The sequence below is a fragment of the Mustela erminea genome, chromosome 1 (assembly GCF_009829155.1).
Source record: "Mustela erminea isolate mMusErm1 chromosome 1, mMusErm1.Pri, whole genome shotgun sequence".
Taxonomy (NCBI): Eukaryota; Metazoa; Chordata; class Mammalia; order Carnivora; family Mustelidae; genus Mustela; species Mustela erminea.
The window spans coordinates 95,461,666-95,487,226 of record NC_045614.1 but is presented as its reverse complement, the minus strand read 5'-3'; the positions used below and the strand labels follow the sequence as shown (position 1 = coordinate 95,487,226).

At 35.6% G+C, this 25,561-nt stretch overlaps 1 protein-coding gene across 5 annotated transcripts in view; it reads right to left on the bottom strand.

Annotated features, from left to right (window-relative positions):
- Positions 1 to 25,561, bottom strand: part of ARMC8 (armadillo repeat containing 8) — a 120,830-nt gene that overhangs the window by 53,675 nt on the left and 41,594 nt on the right. For 4 of the 5 annotated variants that reach the window (XR_004283426.1, XR_004283427.1, XM_032334141.1 and 1 more), the window contains 10 exons: positions 24,032 to 24,103; positions 22,063 to 22,205; positions 21,861 to 21,958; positions 18,203 to 18,295; positions 13,095 to 13,175; positions 10,671 to 10,746; positions 10,484 to 10,574; positions 8,511 to 8,571; positions 5,970 to 6,170; positions 3,118 to 3,213 (listed from right to left, as the gene is read on the bottom strand). Coding sequence is in view for 3 of the 5 variants with exons in the window: in XM_032334141.1 (XP_032190032.1) it covers positions 3,118 to 3,213; positions 5,970 to 6,170; positions 8,511 to 8,571; positions 10,484 to 10,574; positions 10,671 to 10,746; positions 13,095 to 13,175; positions 18,203 to 18,295; positions 21,861 to 21,958; positions 22,063 to 22,205; positions 24,032 to 24,103 (1,012 nt within the window). In the remaining 2 variants the exon portion in view is untranslated. Of the gene's footprint in view, positions 1 to 3,117; positions 3,214 to 5,969; positions 6,171 to 8,510; positions 8,572 to 10,483; positions 10,575 to 10,670; positions 10,747 to 13,094; positions 13,176 to 18,202; positions 18,296 to 21,860; positions 21,959 to 22,062; positions 22,219 to 24,031; positions 24,104 to 25,561 lie in introns of those variants that run through there. The other variant, XM_032334164.1, reaches the window with a different exon arrangement.

Genomic DNA, 25,561 nt, shown 5'->3' with positions numbered 1-25,561 from the left:
CACTTAATGTGCCCTGGACCCTTCTTACACTAATCTCTCAATTGCTGCCTCTGCCCTTGCTTTCTCCAACCAAAATCTTTCAATTATTCTAAGTTGAGTATGGCCAGACCACACCTGTTGTCAAGCTCAGTGGTTCTTCATCTTTCTTTGGGCTTCTCCCTCCTTATGTCACAGCCAAGAGTAGTATTGCCCACTTCCAATTGCAGATTTTTCCACCCTCCTTCACTTTCTAATAGGACACTGTGGGAAACTGGGAAATTTGTAAGTATACCACAGAGTGATAAAGGATGCAAAGCCAGGAATCCCAATACCAACTTTGCTCTGCACAGAAGGATACTAAAAGATTCAAGCATATTAAAGGAAATGCCACTCTGTGTATGGTTTCTGCATTTTCATTTCTATATTTATTCAACAAATATTTATTGAATGCTTATTAAGTTCCAAGGACTGTTACACAGATGGTTTCTTTTAATGGGAATACACTATCACCACTCCAACCAGGAGTGGTAAATTTCTGATCTACAGGTCATGTTCAGTCCTTAGCTTCATTTTTTCCAGCCCAGAGAGAATGATCAAGAAACAAAATCACGGCAGGACTTTAGAAGTCTTCAGAAGCAAGAAGACAGACTAAATCTATGACGAGAGAAGGCCTGTATCTTTTTCCTTTATTACTGTGTACCCGTCTCTACCTCTTTACTCTGGTTTTCTCTTCTTCATTTTGCCTCATTTCTTTAACTGGCCATTTTAGGGTAATGGGATATATAGATTATCTCCTGTATTTAATGAATTGCATTCTCATTTTTCATTTAAAAGGCAGACCAATTTAACATTTCATATTTTTATCCTAAACAAAAAGGCTTTTCATTGCTTTTGTTTGGAGGAATGGAGAGGTCTACAGCCCTTGAAATTTCTTTCACAGAGTCTCCACTCATTAATTCAGTAAACTGAAATTCCATCTCAACAAGCATAAATATTGCATTAAAAAATAAAACAGTAATAAACATGGTCTTCAAGAATCTACACAAAAAGGGAATACAATCAAAGTTTATAAGGCATAAGTATAAAAGGTAATTAAATATTTCATGGAGAAAGTAAGTAAAAATCTATCCAGATAATTATTTTGACAAAGAAATGGAATAGAAATAAATGCATTCAAAGGAAGAGTTATCATTTTACCATTTTTTATACACTGAAAATAAAGATTCCCCACTCCTAAGAACCATTTTCATGCAGTTTTTATCACAAAATTATATTTTTCGTTTTACAATTTCTCTCTTCAGTAGTTGCTATAAACTGTAAATTATTCAAACACTTAATTTCCCAGATTAAATATCTTCCTAAAAACTCTATAAATCCCCATTACATAAGAATGTCACAGTATCTTTTCTTTACCACACAAAAAACTATAATAATTATAACTTGTTCTTTATTTGTCATCTTTCTACAGAAGTTATCAGGATTAAGCCTTACCAGTAAATTATACACATTATGAATACAAGTTTTAATACTGATCAGACTATTAACGTTGCAAGTATTTCTAGAACATGATATCACAAATTAAGTCATTAATTCCAAAACAATAGTTTATTAACAAAAAAGTACAAAGAAGTACAAATGGACATCCTATTTCCCCCCATTATGGTCCATCTATCTATCTCCCTTTCAGTCCATAGCACAGCCTTCTTGAGCTAAAAGAATAGGTAAAATACTTCTCTTCCCAATGGGCCTAATAACCATCTAAAACCAAATCATTATGTATTTAAGTTATACAGTCCATGTCAATTTTTAAAAAAATGTTTTATCTATATAAGTTGCTATAAAAGCCTCTTCCCCTGCAATATACCATGTACCTAAGCTGAATGAAACATATCAATATCAACATCCATAAATCATGCTTACACACAGGGAATATCAGATCATTAGTATATTTGCCTTGAAGTAACAGATTACAAATGAAAGAAGTGTCAAAAAGGATTTTCATAGATATTTACTAAACACTTCAAGTCAGAAACATCTTGTTAACTGAACTAAATTGAGATACATGGAAAGCATTCAGTTTAGTCGTGTTTTTTGCACTGATTTATAAATCAAAGCTACTCACATATCTCATCTCTCTGGTATTATTTCAATTTTCTTCAATAATGGTTCCTTTCCAATTTATTTCAAATAAACCTACAGTTTTCCCCTATTTCTCTCTATACAAGCCCAAAGTACTTCTCTGAATCATGGTAAATTCCCAATACTTTTTGATTTTCCTCACAGGGCTTTAGATGGGAGTATAATAAATCACCATGTTTCAGTAAATAATGCCCTCTTTCTGCTATAATTCATCAAGATAGATTATGTGGATCAATTTACTGATGTTCCTAAAAGCCATGTGTAAAATTTATTAGATGATGTATTTTTTTTTTTTTGAGTGGTAAGTTCCAGCCTTTTGGTTTGTGAAGGCAGCCAGGTGAGAGCTTATCACTTTCCTTTAGTCCCTGCTTAGAACTACTCTATAAAGAACACGAGTTCAGTGTTAGACTAGGCTGTAGTAACATAAGGTGCTAGACCAGTGACACATTTTTTTGGGAACTGGAAAATTCAGATGACCACTCACTAAACATAAAATCATTATTCCACAAAGATTTTATTCACATCAAACTTGCACAGCAGCAAAAAAAAAAAAAAAAAAAAAATCAAAACATAACTAAGCCACATATCAAAGAACAATATACAATAAAGATTTGAATTTCTCAATGGCATTGGAAAGTTTTTCCATAAATAACATTTACAATTCTAGTGTTAGATCTTTCAAGGTGTCTAAAGCTTCACAGTGCTAGAATTGATTTTTATCAGAACACATGCAAAAATGTGCAACATAATAATTCATATTAATGACAGAAAAAAGCACACCAGTTATTTGTCATTCCAGCACGGCCATGCCACTCTATGTTCTAAAAACAAACAACCCCCAAATCCGGGTCCCATTCATTCTTCAATTATGCCTTTAGTCACTCTGCTTTATTATATTCAAACAGTCACTGTTAGTGCTCTTCACCACGACTTTCAGGTTGACGTCACTCCCTGCCTGCTGGCTGTCAGGACTGGGGGACGCCCCTCTCCCAGACTCACCTTCTTCCGGATGTCTTCATCGTTTGCTCCTAGAGAGGCATAGAGCTTGAATGCAGCCTGGCGGAGTTCATGAGCATGTTTTAAGTCATGATCAAGCTATGGAAGGGGAAAAAAGGTATATTGCAACTCAGTCCACAAACCTAATTTTCAATAAAACTGAGAAGAATTAAAAATTTTTGAAAAAAAAAATTGAACTATTAAGATATTAATGCTCTCACTGACTACTTGATTACTTCTGGGTTCTGTTCATGTATGACTAAGACCTTGCTGCGTTTGTGTCAGCATGACCTGGAATGCGTGCAGTCTGCTTCTATCTAAGAGTGAACACCATAACACTTGACACTGGTATATGAAAAGTCTTTGTGAACCTCTGACCCTTAAAAATGTAGTGCTCCCAGATGGTAGCTTTAGTGGCACTGATGCTTGCTTACACCAGCTCTTTGAAAGCTCTCAAAAACTAGGCACTCGGGCTTTTTTAGCCCCCAGACTACAGCTGATAATGTGAGTACTGCTGCAACCAGGTCTCTAGGAGATTTTCTTAAACACTAAGAGCAGTGCTAGCCCAATTTCAGGATTTAACAAGATTTTAGAAAAAGGAAAACCTCTGTGAAAATCCTTAATAAATAATAAACCATGGTAGTCATTACTATGTTATCTATTATAATTATCTGAGATTTATGTTCAGAGATTTTTTGATAAGTTTAAGGTTACTCACTGGTACGAAACAATTAATACTATCTTTCCACATGCATAACTGCTAGGTTATCAGTTCTTCTGTACAACTGATTTATCATTAAACTACCACAAAAATGAAATAGAAGCATGTTCTCATGACACTTTCAATGACTAAATACAAATCAGTAAATATGTAAGGCACATCAATAATGTAATTTATAACTAATTCATCCAAATGGCTACAACTCCAAATGAGTTGCCTTGAAAAGGTTCATCTTTATGCAATGATATAAGTATTGTGTATAACCTTCTGAGATCTTATTTTGAAACTTCCTAAAGAACTAAGTGGCATATTAGGTAGAAAACCCTGAATTCATCAGTTAAGAGTTTTATTAAATTGTCACTGACTGTGGTATATGAAGATGGGGAAATAAATCTAGCTGGGTAACATTATTTAGGGTACCAAATAACAACAACAGGGGTGCCTGGGTGGCTCAGTTGTTAAGTGTCTGTCTTCAGCTCAAGTTGTGATCTCATGTCTGACTCCCTGTTCAGTGGGGGGGTTCACTTCTCCTCTCCTTCTGTCCCTTCCCCCCACTCGTGCTCTCTTTCCCTCTCTCTCTCAAATAATGTAATTTAAAAAACAAACAGACAAAAAACAAAAAAAAAGCCAAGTAACAACAATAGTAGTTTCAAAATTTTGACACATTTGTTAACGTATAAGAATTTCTCACTATGGGTCTAGTATCTATATTTTTATGGTCAGAAACCACTATATAAGCCATCATCAAAAATAAAGATGACAAACATATTCAAGGTTTGGTATAAAAGATCATTTAAAAAATTATTACTATTCTAGTTTTACTGTGAGGGAAATAAAATGGAAAAACCCTAACAGAGGGATAATGTTCTATATACTGATTAAATGATTTATACAGGTATTGGGTACAAGTTCTTACAACTATGTTTCCTCACTCTCCTGTCCATCCAAGTGTCCCATTTGCCTTGCTAGGATGGTCAACTAAAGAGGTTCATGAGGTCACTCTTAGGACTTGCTCATGTATCTTTGTACCAGTGAGATACTGTGTCCATGTGAGCAAGTGGCCAGAGGGAAAACAGACAAGGTAGCTGGCTCAAAGTCACCCATCACCTATACTGGAAGAACAATACTGTACACTGAAGGAACAGCAGGCACTAACTTTAATTCATAGAGGGCAGTGTACATTATTAATACCACTAACACAGAAGGTTACTCTGGGCCCGTTCTAGAAGAAAAAGATAAACCCTTAAGAGTTCATTTTGTTTTCAGTGTTAAATGCCAAATGAACAGTTGCCTATCAAATAAAGTTTTAGGAAACTCAAGGGCATGGGAGAGGTCAAGAGAAAAGTAAAAAAATTACCATTGGGATGACTGGCATCAAAAATACAGTCACAATCATGAAACAATACTGGTTACTAATTAGGAGGCAATGCTCTCTCTACCATGACCTCCTTAAATAAACTTTCTCTAACTGAATATTGTTCTCTTATACTTAGAGAAATGGATATGACAAACAAGCTGAGAAGTACAAAGTCGAAAGAAATACCTAACTATTCTACAGAACTTACAGCTTGAGAAAAACTGAGAAAAGCACAGTCTGGTTCTTGATGGTTGCAAACTAGAGGTTAAACAGTGCTTTAGTTGACACTAGCAGACCCAAAGCACAGTATAAAACTGAAGGAAAGATGACAAAAGTTAGAAAAGATAGCAAAAGAGAAAGTGGTGGAAGAGTTAAAATAAGGCCACTCATATCACCTGTCACAGATGATTACCCTTGACGTAAAGAACAAGAATATAATAAGAGAGATGAACCTGGGAACCTCAACAGGGTAAGATGATGTTGATATAAAATCAATACCCAGTTTTGACACCCCACTATTTTAGGGTTTTAGTTGAGAATTAGGGATGTAATTTTCTTCCTTCCTGATTACCTGCTTAGTGACAAATTTCTGATGAACACATGAGATAAACTGGATTCAAAAACCCATAGCACCATCTATGTTATCAAAAGGAGAAGATTTTCTTCATTTAAAAGGGTTTTGAACTGTAATTATCAATTGGTTCAAAGTTGTGAGCAGTAAGAAAATCTTCTTAAAAATCCCTTGCTTCAGCTGCTGAAAAGAAAAACAGAACATACCCTTTTAATATCAGTGATGGCACTCACTGAGCTGGGATACTTGAAATAATCAGCAAGCATGGCAATGAGGTGATCAGTTATGCTAGCGATTCTCTGTAGTTCAACATCTGGTTCAATCAGATAGGCGAGTGTCTCAGCTCCTTCAACTCTCTCCTCTAGCAACCTCTCCTTACTGCACATTCGAACCAAACAAGGCAGTGTCTGGAAGGTAGTGAAATTAATTATTTGCTTTGTGGTAAAGGCAAAAGCTTGATGGAGAGCATATAGTGACTGAATCAATGCAATGGTTTTTATTGGCAGTCATGTTACTGATCAAATGTTTGAATAAACATTCAGAGAATGAAAGGCTTGTTGGAATGTAAAAACAAAGTTCAGTGTATATTAATCATTTGTGCTGGCATACTACACCCTAATCATACAATCAAAGCACATTAATGCAAACTCTGATCAGGCTTTGTGACAGATAAAACTGAAACTTTATTCCACAACCTTATAAAAGACATTTATGAATCCCTAATAAATCATGTCTGAGGTTTCTGTCCCATCCATATATTTATTTATTTAAAAGACATCTAGCAGAGTGGCCAGTTAGCTCAGGTGGTTAGAGAGCTGATAAAAGACATCCAGCAGTTTAATCAGGAACAATTCTGCCGCAGAAAAAGTATGCTATCTTTTATTTAGTGAATAATATGACTGGGATGACTTTTATTTTTGGGGTATGATCAATATCTATAGGTGCAAAACCGAAATATAGCTTTAAAAATTCAGGGATCTTATCATTACTGATTCCATGAGTTTTCCTATAATGCTAATGAAATGCATCAATCATTCCTAGGTTTTCTGAATCAATCCCTAGAATGACTATACCTGCTAGTCCAATCTTACTTCTGCGGTCCTTCAAAAATCCTGGTGCTTGTTTTGTTAACTCATCTACATTAGGTCCTCAATAAAAAAATTCTAAGTATTTACTATTTCTAAGGCTGATGAGCACATTTTAAACACCACCACAAGGGTGGAAATTGAAATGTTGTAATTATAGGAAGCCTTCCTCAATTACTGTCTGTGCTATGCTCTTTTCTAAGTTCCTATTATATCTTTACCATAGAGTTTAGCACTTCATTTTTCACTACTGATATCCTATCAGGCTAGTGCAGGCTTTATAATACAACCCTAGGCTTCCAAGAGGAAAGTCTTATTATTTTTTTTGAACAGTTACTAATATTTATTAATACCATAAATTCATGGATTATTGAATTTAACACTCACAACTACTACATGAAGAAGATGCTATTAACCTAGATTTACAAATAAGGGAGAAGAGAAGGGGTAGAACAGTTGAGCAAATAAACTAAGGTTACCTGCAAGGAAGCCCTTAGAACTCTACACAATGTTGCTAACTTAGTGGGTCCTCAGTTCTAATTAATTGACTTGCTTCACCAAAGACTAAAGCAAACATTAGTATTACTGCTCTTTTATCCTTGGGTTCATTCTGTACACTGATAATGAGCATAAAATCACAATCATAAAATGAAACATAACCAATTTATTTACACTTAATTTTGTTCTTTGTAGCTAATAAGATGTTTAATATATTTAATATATTGCTATTTTTTAAATGACCCTGTGGGATAGATGAGCAAAAATTATTGCCTCCTTTTTCACGAAGCACCAAAAGAGTAAGGGAGGTACCCAAGGTTATCCAAGCCAGTCAGTGGTGGAATGCTGAAACCAGAATCCAAGACTTGTAACTTCTAGGGCCAGTCTCTTACTTGGGTTTTTCTGAGTTCTAGTTGCTTTTGACATGTCACAATGATGTTGGTTTTCATGTACTATTTACTTTTTCTTTTTTCATTATGTCTTTTGATTATCTGTCAGGAGGGTGATATAAGGTCTTTGTCTACAGAGCTAATGAAGTGCTTTCTTATAAAATTACACTGCAAACTTGATGAAAATCAAGGATTAAAATATATTTTCTATTTCACCTGAATTTTATTTATTTTTACAACTTCTAGATCCTCCTAATTTCCGTAAAGATGAAAAAGGTGTGACAAGGAAAAGAACTATTTCACTTTGCCTCTCAAAACACATCTAAAGGGAGGGAGACAAACCATAAGTGACTCTTAATCTCACAAAACAAACTGAGGGTTGCTGGGGGGAGAGGGGTTGGGAGAAGGGGGGTGGGGTTATGGACACTGGGGAGAGTATGTGCTTTGGTGAGTGCTGTGAAGTGTGTAAACCTGGCAATTCACACACCTGTACCCCTGGGGATAAAAATATATTGTATGTTTATAAAAAATTAAAAATTAAAAAAAACAAACAAACAAAAAAAACCACATCTAAAAGCAATTTTTTAAAACTACATGGTATGCCATTAAAAAGAAAAGCATGCTGTTTTAATATTATTTTATGCTATGCACATATACCATAGTTACATAAAAAAGAAATAGGAGGAAAAAAAGAAATGGGAATGTCAATATTTATATTCAACACTTACGAGTGGGGGAACTTTTGCATGTGTTTAGAAAGAATTAATTAGCTCACCTTTAATACAATACAGTTGTCATCTGTCCGAATTGCTCCAGCTCTACACATGTAAGTTAAACTGGAATAAGATGGCAGAAAGTAAGTTTTTGCTTGTGTTTTAAAGCTTTAATAGAAAAATTCCTTGCCTTTAGGATTTTATGGAGAAAAAAAAAGACAGCTACTTTTATTTATCTTAAGGAAGAAGGTTTTCAGATTACCTCATATGCGGTTTCACCAATTTAACAATCAAAACCAACTAACTGATATATAAAGATAGTAAGTCAGGTATTTTTCAAAAACATATACAAAATTGTTTTAAAAGTAAAGGCTTGGGGCGCCTGGGTGGCTCAGTTGTTAAGTGTCTGCCTTCGGGTCAGGTCATGATCCCAAGGTTCTGGGATCGAGCCCTGCGTCGGACTCCCTGCTTGGCGGGAGGTCTGCTTCTTCTCCCACTCTCCCTGATTGTGCTCCTTCTCCCACTCCCCCGATTGTGTTCCCTCTCTTGCTGTCTCTGTCTCTGTCAAATAAATAAATAAAATCTTTAAAAAAAAATAAAGGCTTAATGAGCAGATATAACTTTGAAGCTATATACCAGGCACAGTGGAGTTCCCTATACTTTAAAAATTTTTATTTTTTATTTTTTATTATGTTAGTCACGATATAGTACCTCATTAGTTTTTGATGCCTTATACTTTTTTCTATAATTTTCATGTGAGAAAGTTTCCATAATAAAAAGGGGGGAAAAGTTAAAAATAAAATATAAAGTTCATAAAGTGTCTAAGATTAAATTAAGCTAAGCTGGGATATTCTAACTCCAACACCAGTAGTACAAGTATCACAAAAGAAGCATTTAACTCTTAGTGGTAGCCATAAGAAATTAACTAATAACTCTTCAGAGTTTGCCAGCAATGGCTTTGACAACTGGTCAATGATTTGGCTCTATTAAAAAACAATCTGCCTTCACAATGATACCTGTCTTTGAAGAAGAAAACTACTCAGTACTCCCTAAACAGGTACTGAACACTTCAGAAACTTAAATTAATGAATTTCCTTCTTGGATTAGATTCCTTCAGTAAGCCGGGGAGAGGGAGCTAAAACACTCCATATTCTGGCTTCTATAGAAAGCTATAAAAAAATCAATAAAATTTACTTAGACTGTACAGGATTGAATTGTTTATAGCTGTTATCATCTTAAGACTTGTTACCACATTTTTTTAAACCAGTCCCATGAGAGCATTTATCTTACAACAAAAAGGTTTTTGAAGACAAAAAGCAAACAAGCATATAAATAATACACTAAAAACAAAACAAAACAATTCATTGTGCATGAGTAATTCCCTGAAAATTCCTCATCCTTGTCTAAAATACTAGACAGCCACAAATTCTTGAATACTGGAACAATTAATTTAGCAAAGACTCTTACACAGCAGGTGCTCAACCTATCTATTAAATGTGCTCATAATTACTGAATTGACATACATTGAATGCTTATATGTGCCAGGACTTGTACTAATAAGAACTTAACTATCTTATAAACTGTCGCATCTCTATGAGAATTTTATGTCTTGTTTTTCTAAAGATGAGGAAGCCATATTTTCTGAAATCATGCCTTGGTTATCAACTTCAACTAATTCTCACTCTATATTTTCCTATATTTATAGTTTCTTAATTCTTAGCATAAATTTGTTAGTTAAATCTAATTCTATATTATTTCAACTGAAATACAAGGAGAGTATGTTGAGAATGTAATAAAATAATTTTCTGTGTAAGTCTTAGCTGTTACATGAGTGTTGCTGCTCTGCATGCCACTAGTAGTATGCTGAGTAAAAAATTCATACCCATTTAAGAAAACATGAGACAACCTCATGACTTGCAAATTCCCAAATCCCAAAATAAGATGGGGATTGGAGGTGAGCTAATTGGGCTGTCCAAAAACACTCTAACATACTGATAAAGCACTATTGTTCTTCCCACATTGTCTTGACTTTTACCATTTTGCTGATGTCAGCTGCATCTCAATAGGCTTATCCCTCTGTAACATCTTCACAAATATTTGTGGTAACAATTCTCCATCAACCAAAACTAGAAATGAAACAAACGACAAGAATTAAGGAATTCTTTAAATCTACGAAGTTTATAAATCAAATCAAGTAGGTGCCACTGAAAGTTTCAGCCTACCATTTACCAGAGTCATCGATACCTGGGGGTTTTCAAAAGCTAAAACTGAGAAGCATTTCAGTGCTTGCATTCGAACCTGTAATAATAAACAAAAAAAATGCATTGATCTTGATCTTGCAAATAACGAATTTTAATATCAAAGAATCTAAACTCTTCTGAAGAAATAACTGTTTAAATCTGCTTAAAATATTAAAAGAAGGCCTCAAGGGAATAAAAACAACACCTGAATATCTGGAGTACAGTAAATTAAACTAATTATAAAGAGTTAAAATTAACTGTGAAGTAATAGAAAAGAAAAAACAGGAAAAAACAGCAACTAAAATTTAATCAGATAAATTCCTAATCAAATTTAAAAGAATAATGTACAAAACATAATATTGGTAAGCCAGAGAGAGCTTAATAACACTTAATTACCAACTGCCTTTCAAGTGGGACATTTCTGCTCCCCCAACTACAAACCAGAGAACTGAAGACAAAAAAAAAGGAAAAAAGAAAAAAAATAGTGTAGTCTTATAGTAGTATCTAGGATGGGGTTGTGGCAAAGAGAACAGAAGGAAACAAAGTTACAGTAAAAATCTGGAAAGGACTAAACTAACAACTTTTATTTTACTTTTTAAAGATTTATTTATTTATTTGAGAAAGAGAGAGGATGGAGGGACAGAAAGCCCCAAGCAGACCCGATGCTGACCGCAGAGCCTGACAGAGGGCTTGATCCCATGACCCTGAAACTACAAACAGAGCTGAAACCAAGAGTCTGATGCTTTAACCAACTGTGCCAACCAGGAACCCCCTAATTAAACTTTTAAAGCACTGGATGTTATTCACAAATAATGAATCATTGAACATTATACCAAAAACTAATCATGTTTCATAAGTTGACTAACTGAATTTAAATAAACAACAACAACAAAAACATTTATAAATTGTGTTACATTCCTCAAAACTAGTTTACTGGTCTGTGACCATAACATGGGGTCAAACCCTTGACTACATACAATATACTTTACAACCCGCAGGAGCTTCTTTGAGAACAGTTATTTTTCATTCTTTCTGTTTAGTTCTCACCAGACTATCTAATCCTCACTTCCAAGCCTGAGTCTACAATATGATGTTCTTAGGCGGGAACTCGAGATTGGTAGGATAGGTAGCTCAAAGTGTGAATTACTTCTGTCTGTCACCTCAGCAATGATCAGCAGCACAGCATGTGTACACCTAAAATATGGGAGCTAAAACTGCTAATGATACTCTGACAATGGAGCAAACCTTGGCTAAAGAATAATGTTACCAAAACCTTTTTCCTTTCACAATGTGTAACCTATTATAGTAGATAAGGAAGCTTGGTGCAGAAAAGAAAAGAAAAAAGGAGGGAGAACTGAGGGAATTTATGAAGCTAGAGGATGGAGAAGAGGAGAAAGTAAATAGCCGCCCCAGCAATTGTTTCTTGATGTGCCAATGCTGACTGGTTTCAGCCTCCATGTGGCACGGGGTAGAGGAAGCAGCTTTCAGTATATATTTCCTTCCCCCCTCCCTGTGGCTAATTCCAAGCTGACTCCATTCCCCATTCCTGTCCTTGTGAGTGCTTCACCAAGATCAAACTCTGGGTGTCTAAAGTAGGAAAACATAGATATTAGCATGCTGCAATACAGAGCAGATTAGAATCAGTGCACAAGGACAAACAACAAAAATGAGTACTTCTCTCAATGCTCTGTGTCGAAGTGCTAGCATACCAACTCTAATGTGACACAGTAAAGACAATCTGCTATAAGTTGCTAGTTGGACAACAATGAAATAACCAAATTTTTAAGTTCATGCTTGATAACGTATCATGATGTTTTCTTATACATAAAAGACAATGAAGGAAATTTAATTAACAAGTCTGAAAACCTCTGACTTTTTAACTCAAAATACAAAACAGAACACATTTAAAAAAAAAAATCACAGCATCAGACAAAAATCTAACTTTTTATGAGACTTCACATTTTGAAATACCTAACACATTTTAAATGTTGATGTATATGTAGGTATGTGTTCTAAATCTGAGTCACTGTGGCTAAGTCAGGTCTCAAATATGAAATCAAAGTATTTCCTGATATAGCAAGCCAGTGTTCCTATATACTTCAAGGAACCTCCTCCTCATGTGCAGCTTTGGCACTGACATCAGAGCAGAAGAGACTGTTAAAATCAATAGCAAATCAAGCCACAACAATATTCTGAAAGAAAAAAAAAAATGGAAAGGCAAGGTAGCTTTTAAAATTCTTTAAAGAGGATTATATAGGTAAAACAATGCCCCACTTTATTAATAAAATGTTATTCTTGATCACAATATCTATCAAAGCACTAAGATATGTGGGCCTCCATCTAGATCAAGACTCTAGGAACCAAAAATAAAATAGAAGAATCTGGCCATAATTTTTAACATCTTACTTTGTAAGATACTGAGGTTAGTAGGTGAGCAATATTCTGAACTGCACCATGGTTAAATAAAATTGTTTGATGATCTGGACCCTGTAAGAAAAGAGAACATAACATTAAAAAGAGTAATGACTGATTCCAACAAAACATTTATTTAAGTGTAGGAAGTTCATTTACTACAAATTCTCACCTACACTTCTCTTACATAAATCCATCCTAATAAAGCAAGGCAGACAAAGCGTTGCCATTTCTTATGTCACCCCAGTTCTGTAGAACTACTGCTTCCTTACCTTCCCCCCAAGGAATGAAAGGGACACAGAAGCTATCCTGGCACAGGCCCTTTGTAGTTCTTAAATAACACACCATCACAGCAACAGAACCACTGCGAATTCTGCATTTCATGTACACAACCTTACACTATGCTGCTAGAGAGAACAGCAGTCATTCTTACAACTTTAGACTGATGAACTAGTCAGAGGAACCCTAAAACTAATTAAGTGCAAGAACTAGATCAGAGCTTAACCTACCATCAGGGAAGTCTGAATTATGGATGGTGGAAAACACAACACTCCATACATAGAAGTGAATATGGTTTGGTTTCTGTTTCTATCTCGTTTCTCTTCTTAAGTTATCATTTCTGAGAGTAGGAAGGTAAAGAAATGGGAAAATTCAGGATTTTATTTTTCATCAGCTGTCTTCTACTAAGCAATTTATTGAAATCTTCAAAGTGACAGAAGCTAAAGGTTAATGCAAGGCTTTGAAATTGCCACAGTTTGTATATACTGATTTTTTTTAAAAAAATTCTTCAATGTTTAAGTAATCTCTATAACACATGGTGGGGCTTGAACTTATAGCTCTGAGACCAAGAGTCGAATGCTCACCAACTGAGCTAGCCATATGCCCCTCCTAACACACTGATTTTATGTACCACCCACCCATTCAAATAATGAAGTCAGAGCAAGGACAGGGATGCTATTTTATGCTTATCATTATTCAGAAGAGGAAAACACAGCACTGAAAGTCGGCTACCTATCTGGGTTCACCAAAGAAAACCAGCTGCTAGTCTAGGAAAAAAAAAAACTCTCAAATCAATTTTTCCAAGGCACTATTCAGCCAAGTAACAATGATCTTGAAGATGCCTCATTCTTTCCTGGATAAAAGTGGGGAGATCAGTATTCATAGTCCTGAATCACAAAACAGCCATATTCTATTTTATAGGTAGTAATTCCCCGAACATTTCATATACCATTAAAAGGCTCCTTTAAAAAACAAAAACACTTCAGCAATTTCTCTTACTAACTTCTGGTTTCTGATTTTTGATGCAAAATATCCCACACTCTACTCAGGCAACCCCCATTACATATATTAGGTAGATTCTAATGTTTCACTATTAAAAACAAATGTTTTGTTGAACATTATTAAAGCCAGCCCCACCTCAGTGGAAACTCTTAGAAGAGTGTAAGGATAAATTCCTTGCATACCCCGCTTGGTATATGTATACTAACATATCCATGCAGAATAATGCAGGCTTGCTTTTAGAACAACTAAAGATACTGACATTCTCAAGGCACAGGATGGAAGTATGCTCTTTATCTTCCTACCTCATCTTCATCCATGGTTCTGCAATTACAATTATAGGTACTAATTACTGGGTACTTGCTATGAGTTGGGGACTGCTCTAAATGCTTTACTTGAATCGTCTCATTTGAAACAGGAGTCTCCTGCTAATTCAATATAAAGATAATGGTGGAGACTATAACGGAAAACCTAGAAAAAGAAGGGTTTCCTAAGAATCTGACCTATTTTTTTCTTACATAGTAACAAGAAGGTAACTAGAATAAATTGTGAAGATAAGCCTAAATTACACTAAATTATGCTGACATGTTAGCATACTAAGGTTTTTTTGTCTTCCATATAAATTTCAACATCCTAATTTAAATACTGGCAGTACTTAGAAGAATAGCTAGTAGATGGGGTACTGCCTCTACCCTTGCACCTCATGGCTCTTCCATCTCTGTATTTATCTCTGTTCCTCTGCTTTGAGGTGACCTGATATTAACAGACTGTTTTATATTCTTCAAGCCTTACATACATATACAAATACATAAGTATATCCTTTCTCCTATTTCAACACAAATGGCAGAATACTACATATATTTGTGCTATATGTACTATACATATACTATACATATTGCTCTGAACCTTTGATTCCTTTATAGTACTTCCCAGAAATCATTCACGAGTACCGAAAGAGCTTTATTTCTTTTTTGACCTTACTCCGCTGTATGGATAACCCATACGTTAGTACCCTATAGTTACACATTTAGATTGTTTACAATCTTTTACTATTACAAAATCACTTCAGTAAATACCCATCCACATACATCTTTTCTTTTTTTTTGCATGCATCTTTTTTTAAGAGCTAGATCACTTATGGAATATCTGTACTGATGAAGTTATATTATGAAAAAGATCAAGCACGATGCAATTCATTTAACATAACTATTCCCTCTGTTTATAAGATATTGTAGTTTTTAATCCCTGAATTTCTTTGCCCCAGAGATTACAGGAAATAATTATAACAAAAGAAGCTCTTCCTCCTCCTCTCTGTGGTTGTACACAAGACTGTGTAAAAACAACTGCAAAGAATGGAATTGTTGGCTGAACCAACCAGAGTAAAGTTATCATTTGATTCTTACCAAGTCTCTCTTAGGTCTCTCCAAATTAACTCATATGGATCTGGGCTGGTGAGACAACATCCACAGGGTGGGAAGCAAATAAGCCCTCAAGATTTTAAACTCTAAAGGACAGGTCTCAAAAGTTTGAATAACCTGTTTAAGAGGTGGCAACAACTTAATATTACTAGCTTTTATTTTTTTTGCTCCTTAATACATCAGGGAGAGAATTTCTAAGGTATTATTAGGATTATATTGGTAGTTAAGTTCTAGGGGAGTCAAAAGTTATATGTCTATTTCTGACTGAGCAGGGTTTAGTAACCCTGACCCTCCCATTGTCCAAGGATCAACTGTATATGTAAAGTTGTGAATGAGTCTGAAAATTCTATTATGAATCTTATTTTAAGCCTATCTGTAAACTGAACAACATGAAAATAAAAGATTTTAATAGTTAATGACTATACAGAGATCATCAGATCAATTGTTTTTAAAGATTCATGCTAGTAAATCTGTAGAAAAAGTAATATTTATATTAGGCTATTGTCTTTGGGTTTATAAATCTATAATATTTCCTAAGGTTTAATTATATCTCAGAACACTTAAATTTGGTTGTTTAATTACAGTGGCAAAAGCTAATTACCAGGCTAAACAAAAGATGAGTTAAGGTGATTTTCTCTGATAATATCTTCAGTTCTGTTAGTGGCATGAGGATGCCTACAAATTCTTGCTCAGCATAAGATTCTCTCCAGCAAAAGAACTAATGATTTAATGGCTTTCTTTTATCCATGATTTCAGCTAAAAAAGCACTGAGAAATTTTAAGCCTAAAGGGATTCAGAAGTTTCTGATGAGTAATTCTAAAAGCTATTTGGGTAACTTCTGAATGTAACATAATAATGTGACATGTAGTAATTATACCTCCAGGTCTAATTTTCAGTACCCCTTTGGGATTACTGTAACTATTAGATGCTGGGCTCTCAAGCACTTAGGTATAGATGCAGAAAGATTTCTAATGAGGTACAGGAGTTCTGGAGTATCCTCCTTCACCTATCTGCCAGGGCTGGGCTACTACAAGACTTAATTTTACTGTTGAAAAATTCTACACCCTAAGAAGTTCAGCTCATTTTTAGCAAATAAATGGCAACAAAATTGTCATTTTCTCAGTCTTTCTTTGTCCACCTCAAAAGATTAAGGGAGTGTTTGACATCCCTGCACCTATGAGTTGACCTCCACACTGTCAAAGCAATCTGGGAAGAGAAATTCAAAGATTTTTGACAAAATCTTTAAATTCTAAATGTCTTAAATAGAACCAAATAGGCTGTGAAAGCCTACTAGGATTTGGGAGGGAAGGGTTAAACAAATTATTAAGGTACTTCTTCTGGAACCTAGTGATTTAAATTTTCATTTATTTGGGTAATTATTCTAAAATAATATACATGTATGATCTTCCTGGTTTCATATGTAGGTGTTCACTTCTCTTTCCTTTATTTTCTACAGTTCCCCAAACTCCTTACTTTGTCTTATTACAAATATAGGTAGGTGAGTAATGCTGTCCTGAAAAATTTATAGTCATCAGAAGATAAACATGTGGTTAGAAATTGGCAAATGTGTAGAAATTATGAAAGATCTCAAATAAATAATCACCCATGGCTATCAAAAGACTATACTCCATATGTAAACTATGAAACAAAGTAAGTAGCACTTTGCAGCACTCTTTAGTTTAGGTTGAGACCCTTTTAGGAACAGAAATTTCTCTCAACAGACAGCAGAGAAGCTGCTCTCATTTCACCTTATATGAGATCACTTAAAACAATTTCCAACAATGAGGGTGTGGGTAAACAGTTATGATCACACACTGCTGGTAGGAGTATAAAATGGTACAACCTCTATACAAGACAGTATGTGGTAAGATTACAAATGCACACATTCTTTGACTCAGCAATTTCTTATAAAATATCTTACCCAAGATATTTTTGCAGCACTGTTTTATAATAATGCAAGACTGGAACAAGGCAAATGTCCAACAACAGAGAACTGGTTATACAAATTATTGTACATCTTTCTAGTAAAAGATATAGTAATGTATTTTATAGTAAAATACTATACAGCTGTTGGGGAAAAAAATGAGGGGGCCTCTTATGTACTGATATGGAATAGCTTTCAAGATGTGTTAAATGAAAAATACAAAGTATTTGTATATGTATATGTATATGTATATGTATGGAATGTATATGTATGGAAGCTACTATTTGTGTCCAAAAAGGGGAAGGGTAAAGTGATATATACATAGGTCTGCTTATATATAAAAATAGGGGAGAGGGGAGAATATACAAAGGTCTGCATAATTATATATTACAGGTTATCTCTGGGAAGATACACAAAGAAAGCACATCTCCTGGGGGCATAGATGATTTTACATTACAGAGAACATTTATTCTGGTTCTTACTTTACAGCAGTGTGAGAAGATCTGACAGATGTACTCCTGTGTGTAGCGGGACCTGCTAAGTAGCGCCATGAGGTGTGGTATCACTGTGGCATCCTGGAGTCGAAAGAAAAGAGCACAGCAACAAGGAACTTAGGCACTGTGAATACATGTAACTACTTCCATGAGCAGGCACATATGCAAGCTTCTTTTTTTTTTTAATATTTTATTTATTCATTTGACACAGAGAGATCACAAGTAGGCAGAGAGGCAGGCAGAGAGAGAGAGAGGAGGAAGCAGGCTCCCCGCGGAGCAGAGAACCCGATGCGGGACTCGATCCCAGGACCCTGAGATCATGACCTGAGCCGAAGGCAGCGGCTTAACCCACTGAGCCACCCAGGCGCCCCAAGCTTCTTAATCACAGTAAATCAACAGTCTTTAAGGAACACAGCAAAACAAAAAAGAGAATCACCAAATTGTTTAGGTAAAGGATGAGAGGCTTCAATATTCATCCTCAACAACAAAATATAAGAATGGGAAATTCTCAATTTCTCCCACATAAACAGCCTATATCCTCACAATAAGACAAAACTATTTCAAAAGACATGACAGAAATCTGTTCTGAAACCAAAATGTGAGCTAATGAGATATACAATAACAAATAGCCTGTAAGGAGGAATTATAGTATAAAAATAAAACTTGACAGTTTTGATTTCTGAGATGTTACGGTAAATATCAGTTACTAGTAAGAATCACAATGACTGTAGTTAGCTAATTTCAATCTTCACAAGACAATTTGTAAAATATCAACTCCTCACTTAGAGCACATTCTCTGCCTACTGCTGACACTTAGCAATATAAAGTTGGTGCAGTAGACAAGAGGACAATCTGCCCAATCTGCTGCAGGGCGGGCTCTCCAAGAATCCTCTTCTTCTTAGGGTGCAAAGGGAATTAAAAGCTGAAAGGGTATTTGGTCTGAACCACAGAAGGAAAAGGAGTCTTAGCTCAAGCCTCCCAGTCAATGCTGTCATAGTCCTAAAGCTGTACTTCTCAAATATGAATGTATATGCAAATTCCCAGGAGATAGTCATCGGGTACAGATTCTGATTCCATAGATTTGGAGTAGGATCTTAGCTCCCAGGTAAGGCTGCTGCTGCTGGTCCATAGACCACACTTTGACAAAAGACAACAGAAGGAAGGAAGGTAACTTAAGAATACTACTGTTGGGATGAACAAGATACGGGGTTTCCCTTAGAAAGAAAAGAATGCCCCAAATCCTTAAAAGGCTAAGTGAAAAAAACAAAAGGCAATTGATTCCCTCTAAGCAGAATCTTTCCCTTTGCTTATTAGTATAACCCTTTTGTGTTATCACAAGCAGTTTAAAAACAAATGAAAAATTTAGAAAACCCCAAAGAAGTCAGATACTAAATGTGTAGAAAGAAACGGAAGAGAGAAGATGAGAATGTTAAGTACATTTCCTTTCATGGAGGAGGGAGGGGAAACAGTGATTCCGTTGGCAGAAAACAGGGAAGCAAGTAGCAGCTAAGAAAGAACAGGCAATCAAAAGATGATATGAAAGCTTCTATTAAGCTCCTGAACTTACTCCCACCTCCCTTCTTTCCTCCATTGCTCTCTCATCTCTCGGTTTTCCTATAATAACAGCTTCATCCCGTTTCTTCACACCTGCCCCCTTTCTGCCAACTGTCTTATATAGATCTACGATTTATAGTTCATTAAACAAGAAACAGTTACATAATTTGCCCAAAGTCACCCAACTGATAAACAGGATTTCAAACTAGACATCCTACCTTCTTCTAAGCAAACTGCCCTGTTTTCAGTTTAGTATCTAAGTTGCTATGCCAGCTGGCTCTATACAAGCCAACTCACAGAGGGCAGTTAATTACATTAAAACATTACTCTCTGTCATCATTCCATCCAGCACTCTTCACAGATTCACAGATTCCAAACCTGAGGCATAAAACACTGTCACTGTGAAAGTCACTTAATGTCCCTGGGTCTAAAAAAGTTAAGCTGGGTGGACTAGTTTTCCAAATTACGTACCATGAACCATTAGTGGGTCATAAAATCATTCTGAAGAGCAAGGAGAAAGGAGTTAAAACGGCTGGCCAGGACCAGTTTCTCACTCACTGGGGTAGGGGTTGGAAAGAAACTTCTAGGGTAAAGAAGACAGGTGATTGGTTTAATCTCTTTGTAAACATCATAATATGACCTTCAGGGAAACAGACTGATATTTACTAGGAGGTGAGTCCTTCTCTGTATAAAGCTTGGAGAAGGAGTTCCCAGTTTAGGACTGCTTAGAGTAAACCAGTGGTCCACGGACCAATAGCCCCTGAATTACCTGGAAACTTGTTAGAAAAGCAAATTCTCAGGCCCTATTCCAGACGTACTGACTCAAAAAGTCTGGCAGAAGGCTCCAGCAATCTGTGCTTAATAAAGCCTCCAGCCAATCGTGGTCTGTGCTCAATTCTGAGAACTGTTGTAGTGAACAATACCAATTTATATGGCATGGCTCCCTGAAGAATACTGCACAAATCCCTGAGGTGTAAAATTGAGATATTTCATAATTTAGAGCCTCCCTGCTGTGTAAAGTGACCCATGAACCTCACTTACAGACTTTATGTACAATTATGGGCCAGAGGAGCATGTATCTGATGTGGGGAGGATGACTATGGAGCCTCATGACATGCCCGTCTCTCCCTGCTTCCATTGCCTATGCCTCCTGATTGCTTATGCTCTTGAAGTATTCGTAAAATGTGATTCCAGATAAGATCTCTGACTTATATATATTCTATATGACACTGTGATTCTCTGTGTTGGCTCACAGAATCACAACCAGCATTTTTCTAAAAATGAGAAAGCATAGACTAGAAACCAGAGGATATCACATTTATGGAATTGTTTTGTGAAGACTGTCTCAGGAATATTCTCTCTCTCTCTCTCTCTCTCACACACTCACACACACACAGTGTGACGATGGAAAATGTTTTTCTTATTGTGAACTGCAGATCAGGGAGTATGAAAAATACTGGCCTGAATAATACTCATTAAGAAAGTCCAATGTATTCAATAGATTAAAGATCCCCTAGTAATCCCTAAGGTTTTTGAAAACTACTAAATGACTCCAAAGATCTCTGGATTCTTTCACACATATTCTCTGATTCTAGCCTGGCAAGTAAGCCTCCTGCAAGCTGTTTTCTGGTTCACCTCTTCCGTTGAAATCAACACTGATGCCCTTCCTATAATTAACTATTCTGCCCACTGTCCTGTATCTTCTCTCTTATACAGATCTTTCCTAGAATGCCCTCCTTCCTCTCCACTTCTCTAAATCGTATCCATTATTCAAGATCCAGGTCAAATTCTCTGTAAAGCTTACTCCGCTGGATTTAATCTAAACTGAGTACATTAAATATACTGCCTTAATTTGATATTAAGAGAGCAAAACAGGTCTTTTAAAAAATAGCTTATAAATTCCTCAAGGTCTGATACTATCTTTCACTTCTTTATAATACCTAGAACATTTGATATTTGCAAATTAGCAAGAACTGAAATACTTCTTGAGACTTTTCTGTAACATAGTTATGATGAATTTTGAGATGTTGAGTAAAGTAAAGGTATGATATTAGTGAAATGAACTGGTGGTTCAAAAACTTCTAAAACTCACTGTATATAGAAGCTCCTCTGGAGTTACAGGACTGGTGAAGATGGTGCGCAGGCATCGGAGGCAAGCTTCAATGAACTTCAGGTCTGGAGACAGTAGTCCTATTAACAGAAAATGGAAGTGAGACTCATCCTTTCAGTCTGTATTTTAAACCCTGCAAACGGTTTCTAATTTTTACTTGTACAAAAATGACTTCCTTACATACCTTGCAGTAAGGCTGGGATAATATGGCAATCTAGAAGAGACTTGACATTGTTTTCAGTACCCATAGCAAGACTTCCCAATACCACTGCACATTCAGTTTTCAGCTCTGTACTTGAGGTTTCTTGCTGAAGCAAGTACAACAATCTAAAAAGAAAGACTTTGATAAACAGAGGAGACTAAAACAACTAAACAAAAGTAATTTAGCTAAAAGTAATGTGACAGAAAAATGCTATCAATATATCCCACATATTAAAAATATGGTTTGTGAGCTAACAGAAGGCTAGGAAATGATCATTTGTTTGTACCAACTATTCATTTAAAAAAGGAATATTTGGGTAAAAAATCAAAAGAGATTTTATTTTGAGCAAAAGCACTATATATATATATATATATATATATATATATATATTCTCAGAGTTTATTAGAACTATTAATCTGAAAGTTGTCTCCAAGTAGACAAAGCAGCCCCAAAGTCAATTCATGTTATCTGCTGCTCCAGGATATGAAGACTCAGAATATTCAATGTCAACCATTGTCAGATCTTAAATTCAGACTAGCAAGGGACCTGCACTATCCAGAAGTATGGTTCAGAAATCACAGAGGCTTAGCCTAGAGGGAACATTCAGAGTCCTTGCGCAGCTCTTTCAAGCAAGGGAAACTTGTCTTTCTCCAATTTTCCCATTTGGGAAATCAGGAGATCCTCGCATTTCTATTCCAGCCCTGCCTGCCGAGCAACTAACTCCCACACTCTAATCATCCACCACTTATGATTACCTCCTTTATGTTTTAAGGTAGAACGCTCATGTGCCTTAAAGTACATTTATATACAGTGAATACTTATCCCCTAAGGAAAGGCTACTGAGCGCTTTTTGGTTACCAAAGTATATATTTGAGATCAGTTACAATAAAAATAATAAGGGCGCCTGGGTGGCTCAGTGGGTTAAGCCGCTGCCTTCGGCTCAGGTCATGATCTCAGGGTCCTGGGATCGAGTCCCGCGTCGGGCTCTCTGCTCAGCAGGGAGCCTGCTTCCTCCTCTCTCTCTCTGCCTGCCTCTCTGCCTAATTGTGATCTGTCTCTGTCAAATAAATAAATAAAATCTTTAAAAAAAAAAAAAAGATCATCAATACTATATCAGAAAACAGAAATGAAAAGAGAAAAACCAAAACATTAAAAAACAGCAACTGCACATAAAACTTAATTCTGAGAAGCAAAGGCGAAGAGAAAGTTATACAACCATCATTGTCTACCAGAAAAAAATTTAGATCATCAGAAAAAAGATCAAGCTTTCCAAGTTAAAAAACAGCAAATTCTAAAAATTAGAAATTAAAAAAAGAAAGTCAGGATTAAAAACCAAGCAGGATTTTTTTTTTTTAATTAAAAAAAGGTTTTGAGAATCCTAAGAAATTATTATCCAGTCATACAAAACTGCCAAAGCCGCAATGCTGGGTGGCTCAGTCAGTTAAGTGTCTGCCTCTGGCTCAGGTTCAGGTCATGATCCTCATTTCCTGGGATTGAGTCCCACATCGGTCTCCTTACTCAAGAGGGAGTCTGCTTCTCGCCCTCCCTGCCACTCCCCCTGCTGTGCGTGCTCTCTCTGACAAATAAATAAAATCTTAAAAAATAAAAATAAAAACAAAACAAAGCAAAAAAACCTGCCAAGGCTCTGAGGAGATAAAGAATCAGGCTGGTGTATATTGTCTATCTATCCAACACATCCTTTTATTGCAGGGCCAATGATCTTCCTGAATTTCCAAAAAGTATTAATACATTTGCTTCATATTCCATTCTCTGATACTTAAAAATTTCTAAAGAGAGGCTTCATATATTTCAAAGCATTTATTTTAAAAATTAGGAGGTTTTCAAAAAAAGGATAGACAATACAGAAAAAAGGTGGGCTTTATGGATGAGAATAAGAAATATACTAGAAACTTAGTATGAATATCAGAAAAGGAATTGATAGCAAACATACCTTGGAACGGCTCCTAAAACAATGAGATTGGCTTTCTGCTTGTTGTTTCCAATTACAGCATTTTTCATGTCTCTGAATTCAGGGGAAGAGAAGAGAGTAAAGTATGCTGAAACATGACAGAAAAATCAGTAATCAATTCATTCCACTTTATTATGCAACATCTTGTATTAGCAAACATAGAAGTCCATGACCAAGTCAAATCCACCTGAGTACCAAAGAGAAGGAATAGAGACAGGTACTGGATGAGCCTGGGGGCTGTAAAACACCACAGTGTGGGAGTGGGGAAAGTGGGAGATACCCTAAGCACTTGTGAAAGACTTCCAATACAAAGCATGTTCTTCAGACAAGGCCCACACATTTTATCTGACCTTGTTTCAGGGATCATGACTTTGTTCCTTTGTTTTCTCTCTTTCTGAATTCTTTGAACTGAGTATTTCTTATCATTCTGTTTTATCTCCTTTATTGCCTTATTAGCTGTGCCTCTTTGCGTTTTGTTTTATTATTTTTTAGCAGTTGTTTTACAATTTATAATATGTATCTTTTAACTTATCATGGTAGTCTTCACAGAATAGCATCTCATTTCATTTGTATTTTAAGAGTCTTGCAAGCATATACTTCCATTTCCCCATCAAGTCTTTGTGCTACTACTGTCATACATATTTTTCAATTGGTTAGAAATAACAATATACTGTTACTATTTTTTACTTAAGCAGCCAATTACCTTTTAAAGAGATTAAAGGAAGAAAAAATCTTTTATATTTCTCACATACTCACCAGTATTTTTCATTCTAGCTATGATCTTCATCAGGGGTAAAACTTATGGAATAAGAAAAGTATCTCTATGAATGGCCAGTTGTTCACAAAGACTGATTGGTCCCAAAGGATAGATGGAGAAAAAATATATGGCTCAAAATAAGCCTAGTACTACTAATAAAATGATTAATAAAAAATACCCTAATCGGTCAGTAGTGCTATCTTAATAAAAAACACTAGAACACTATGTGATTCTATACAGCAGTGGTTCTCAAAGTGGGGAAGAGAGCATTAAAGCCCCATTGGGGCATTTCAGAAGTTTATAAGGGCGTCTGGAAATTTCTGGCCGTAGTTTTACAATTAGAAAGCATTTTTGTACAGTTTAAAAAAAAAAAACAAACTTTATTTTTCAGTACTGCATCTGGCCCTGTAAATAAAGAGGAAATTATACTTTTTATTAGAAGTTATTTCATTTTGGAAAATCAGACCACCCAGCACAGGGGCCACTCCCAGTACTGGAATTATTGATACCAAACATTTACATATGGAAACATTAAAAAATACCTTTTTAAAAAGTTCTCCCATTATTTGCAAGGAAGGTATCATATTATTTTTGGAGTTATGCATGTGAGGAGTTATATTATTATAGATTTAATTTCAGTGGTCATTAAATATTTACAGGGGGGAGTCAGGTCTGTGTTAAGACCATCACTATAGAGCCTCAAAGTTCTTAGCTCACACATTTCTTTCATATCCCAAAATAAGGTCCCCTACAGT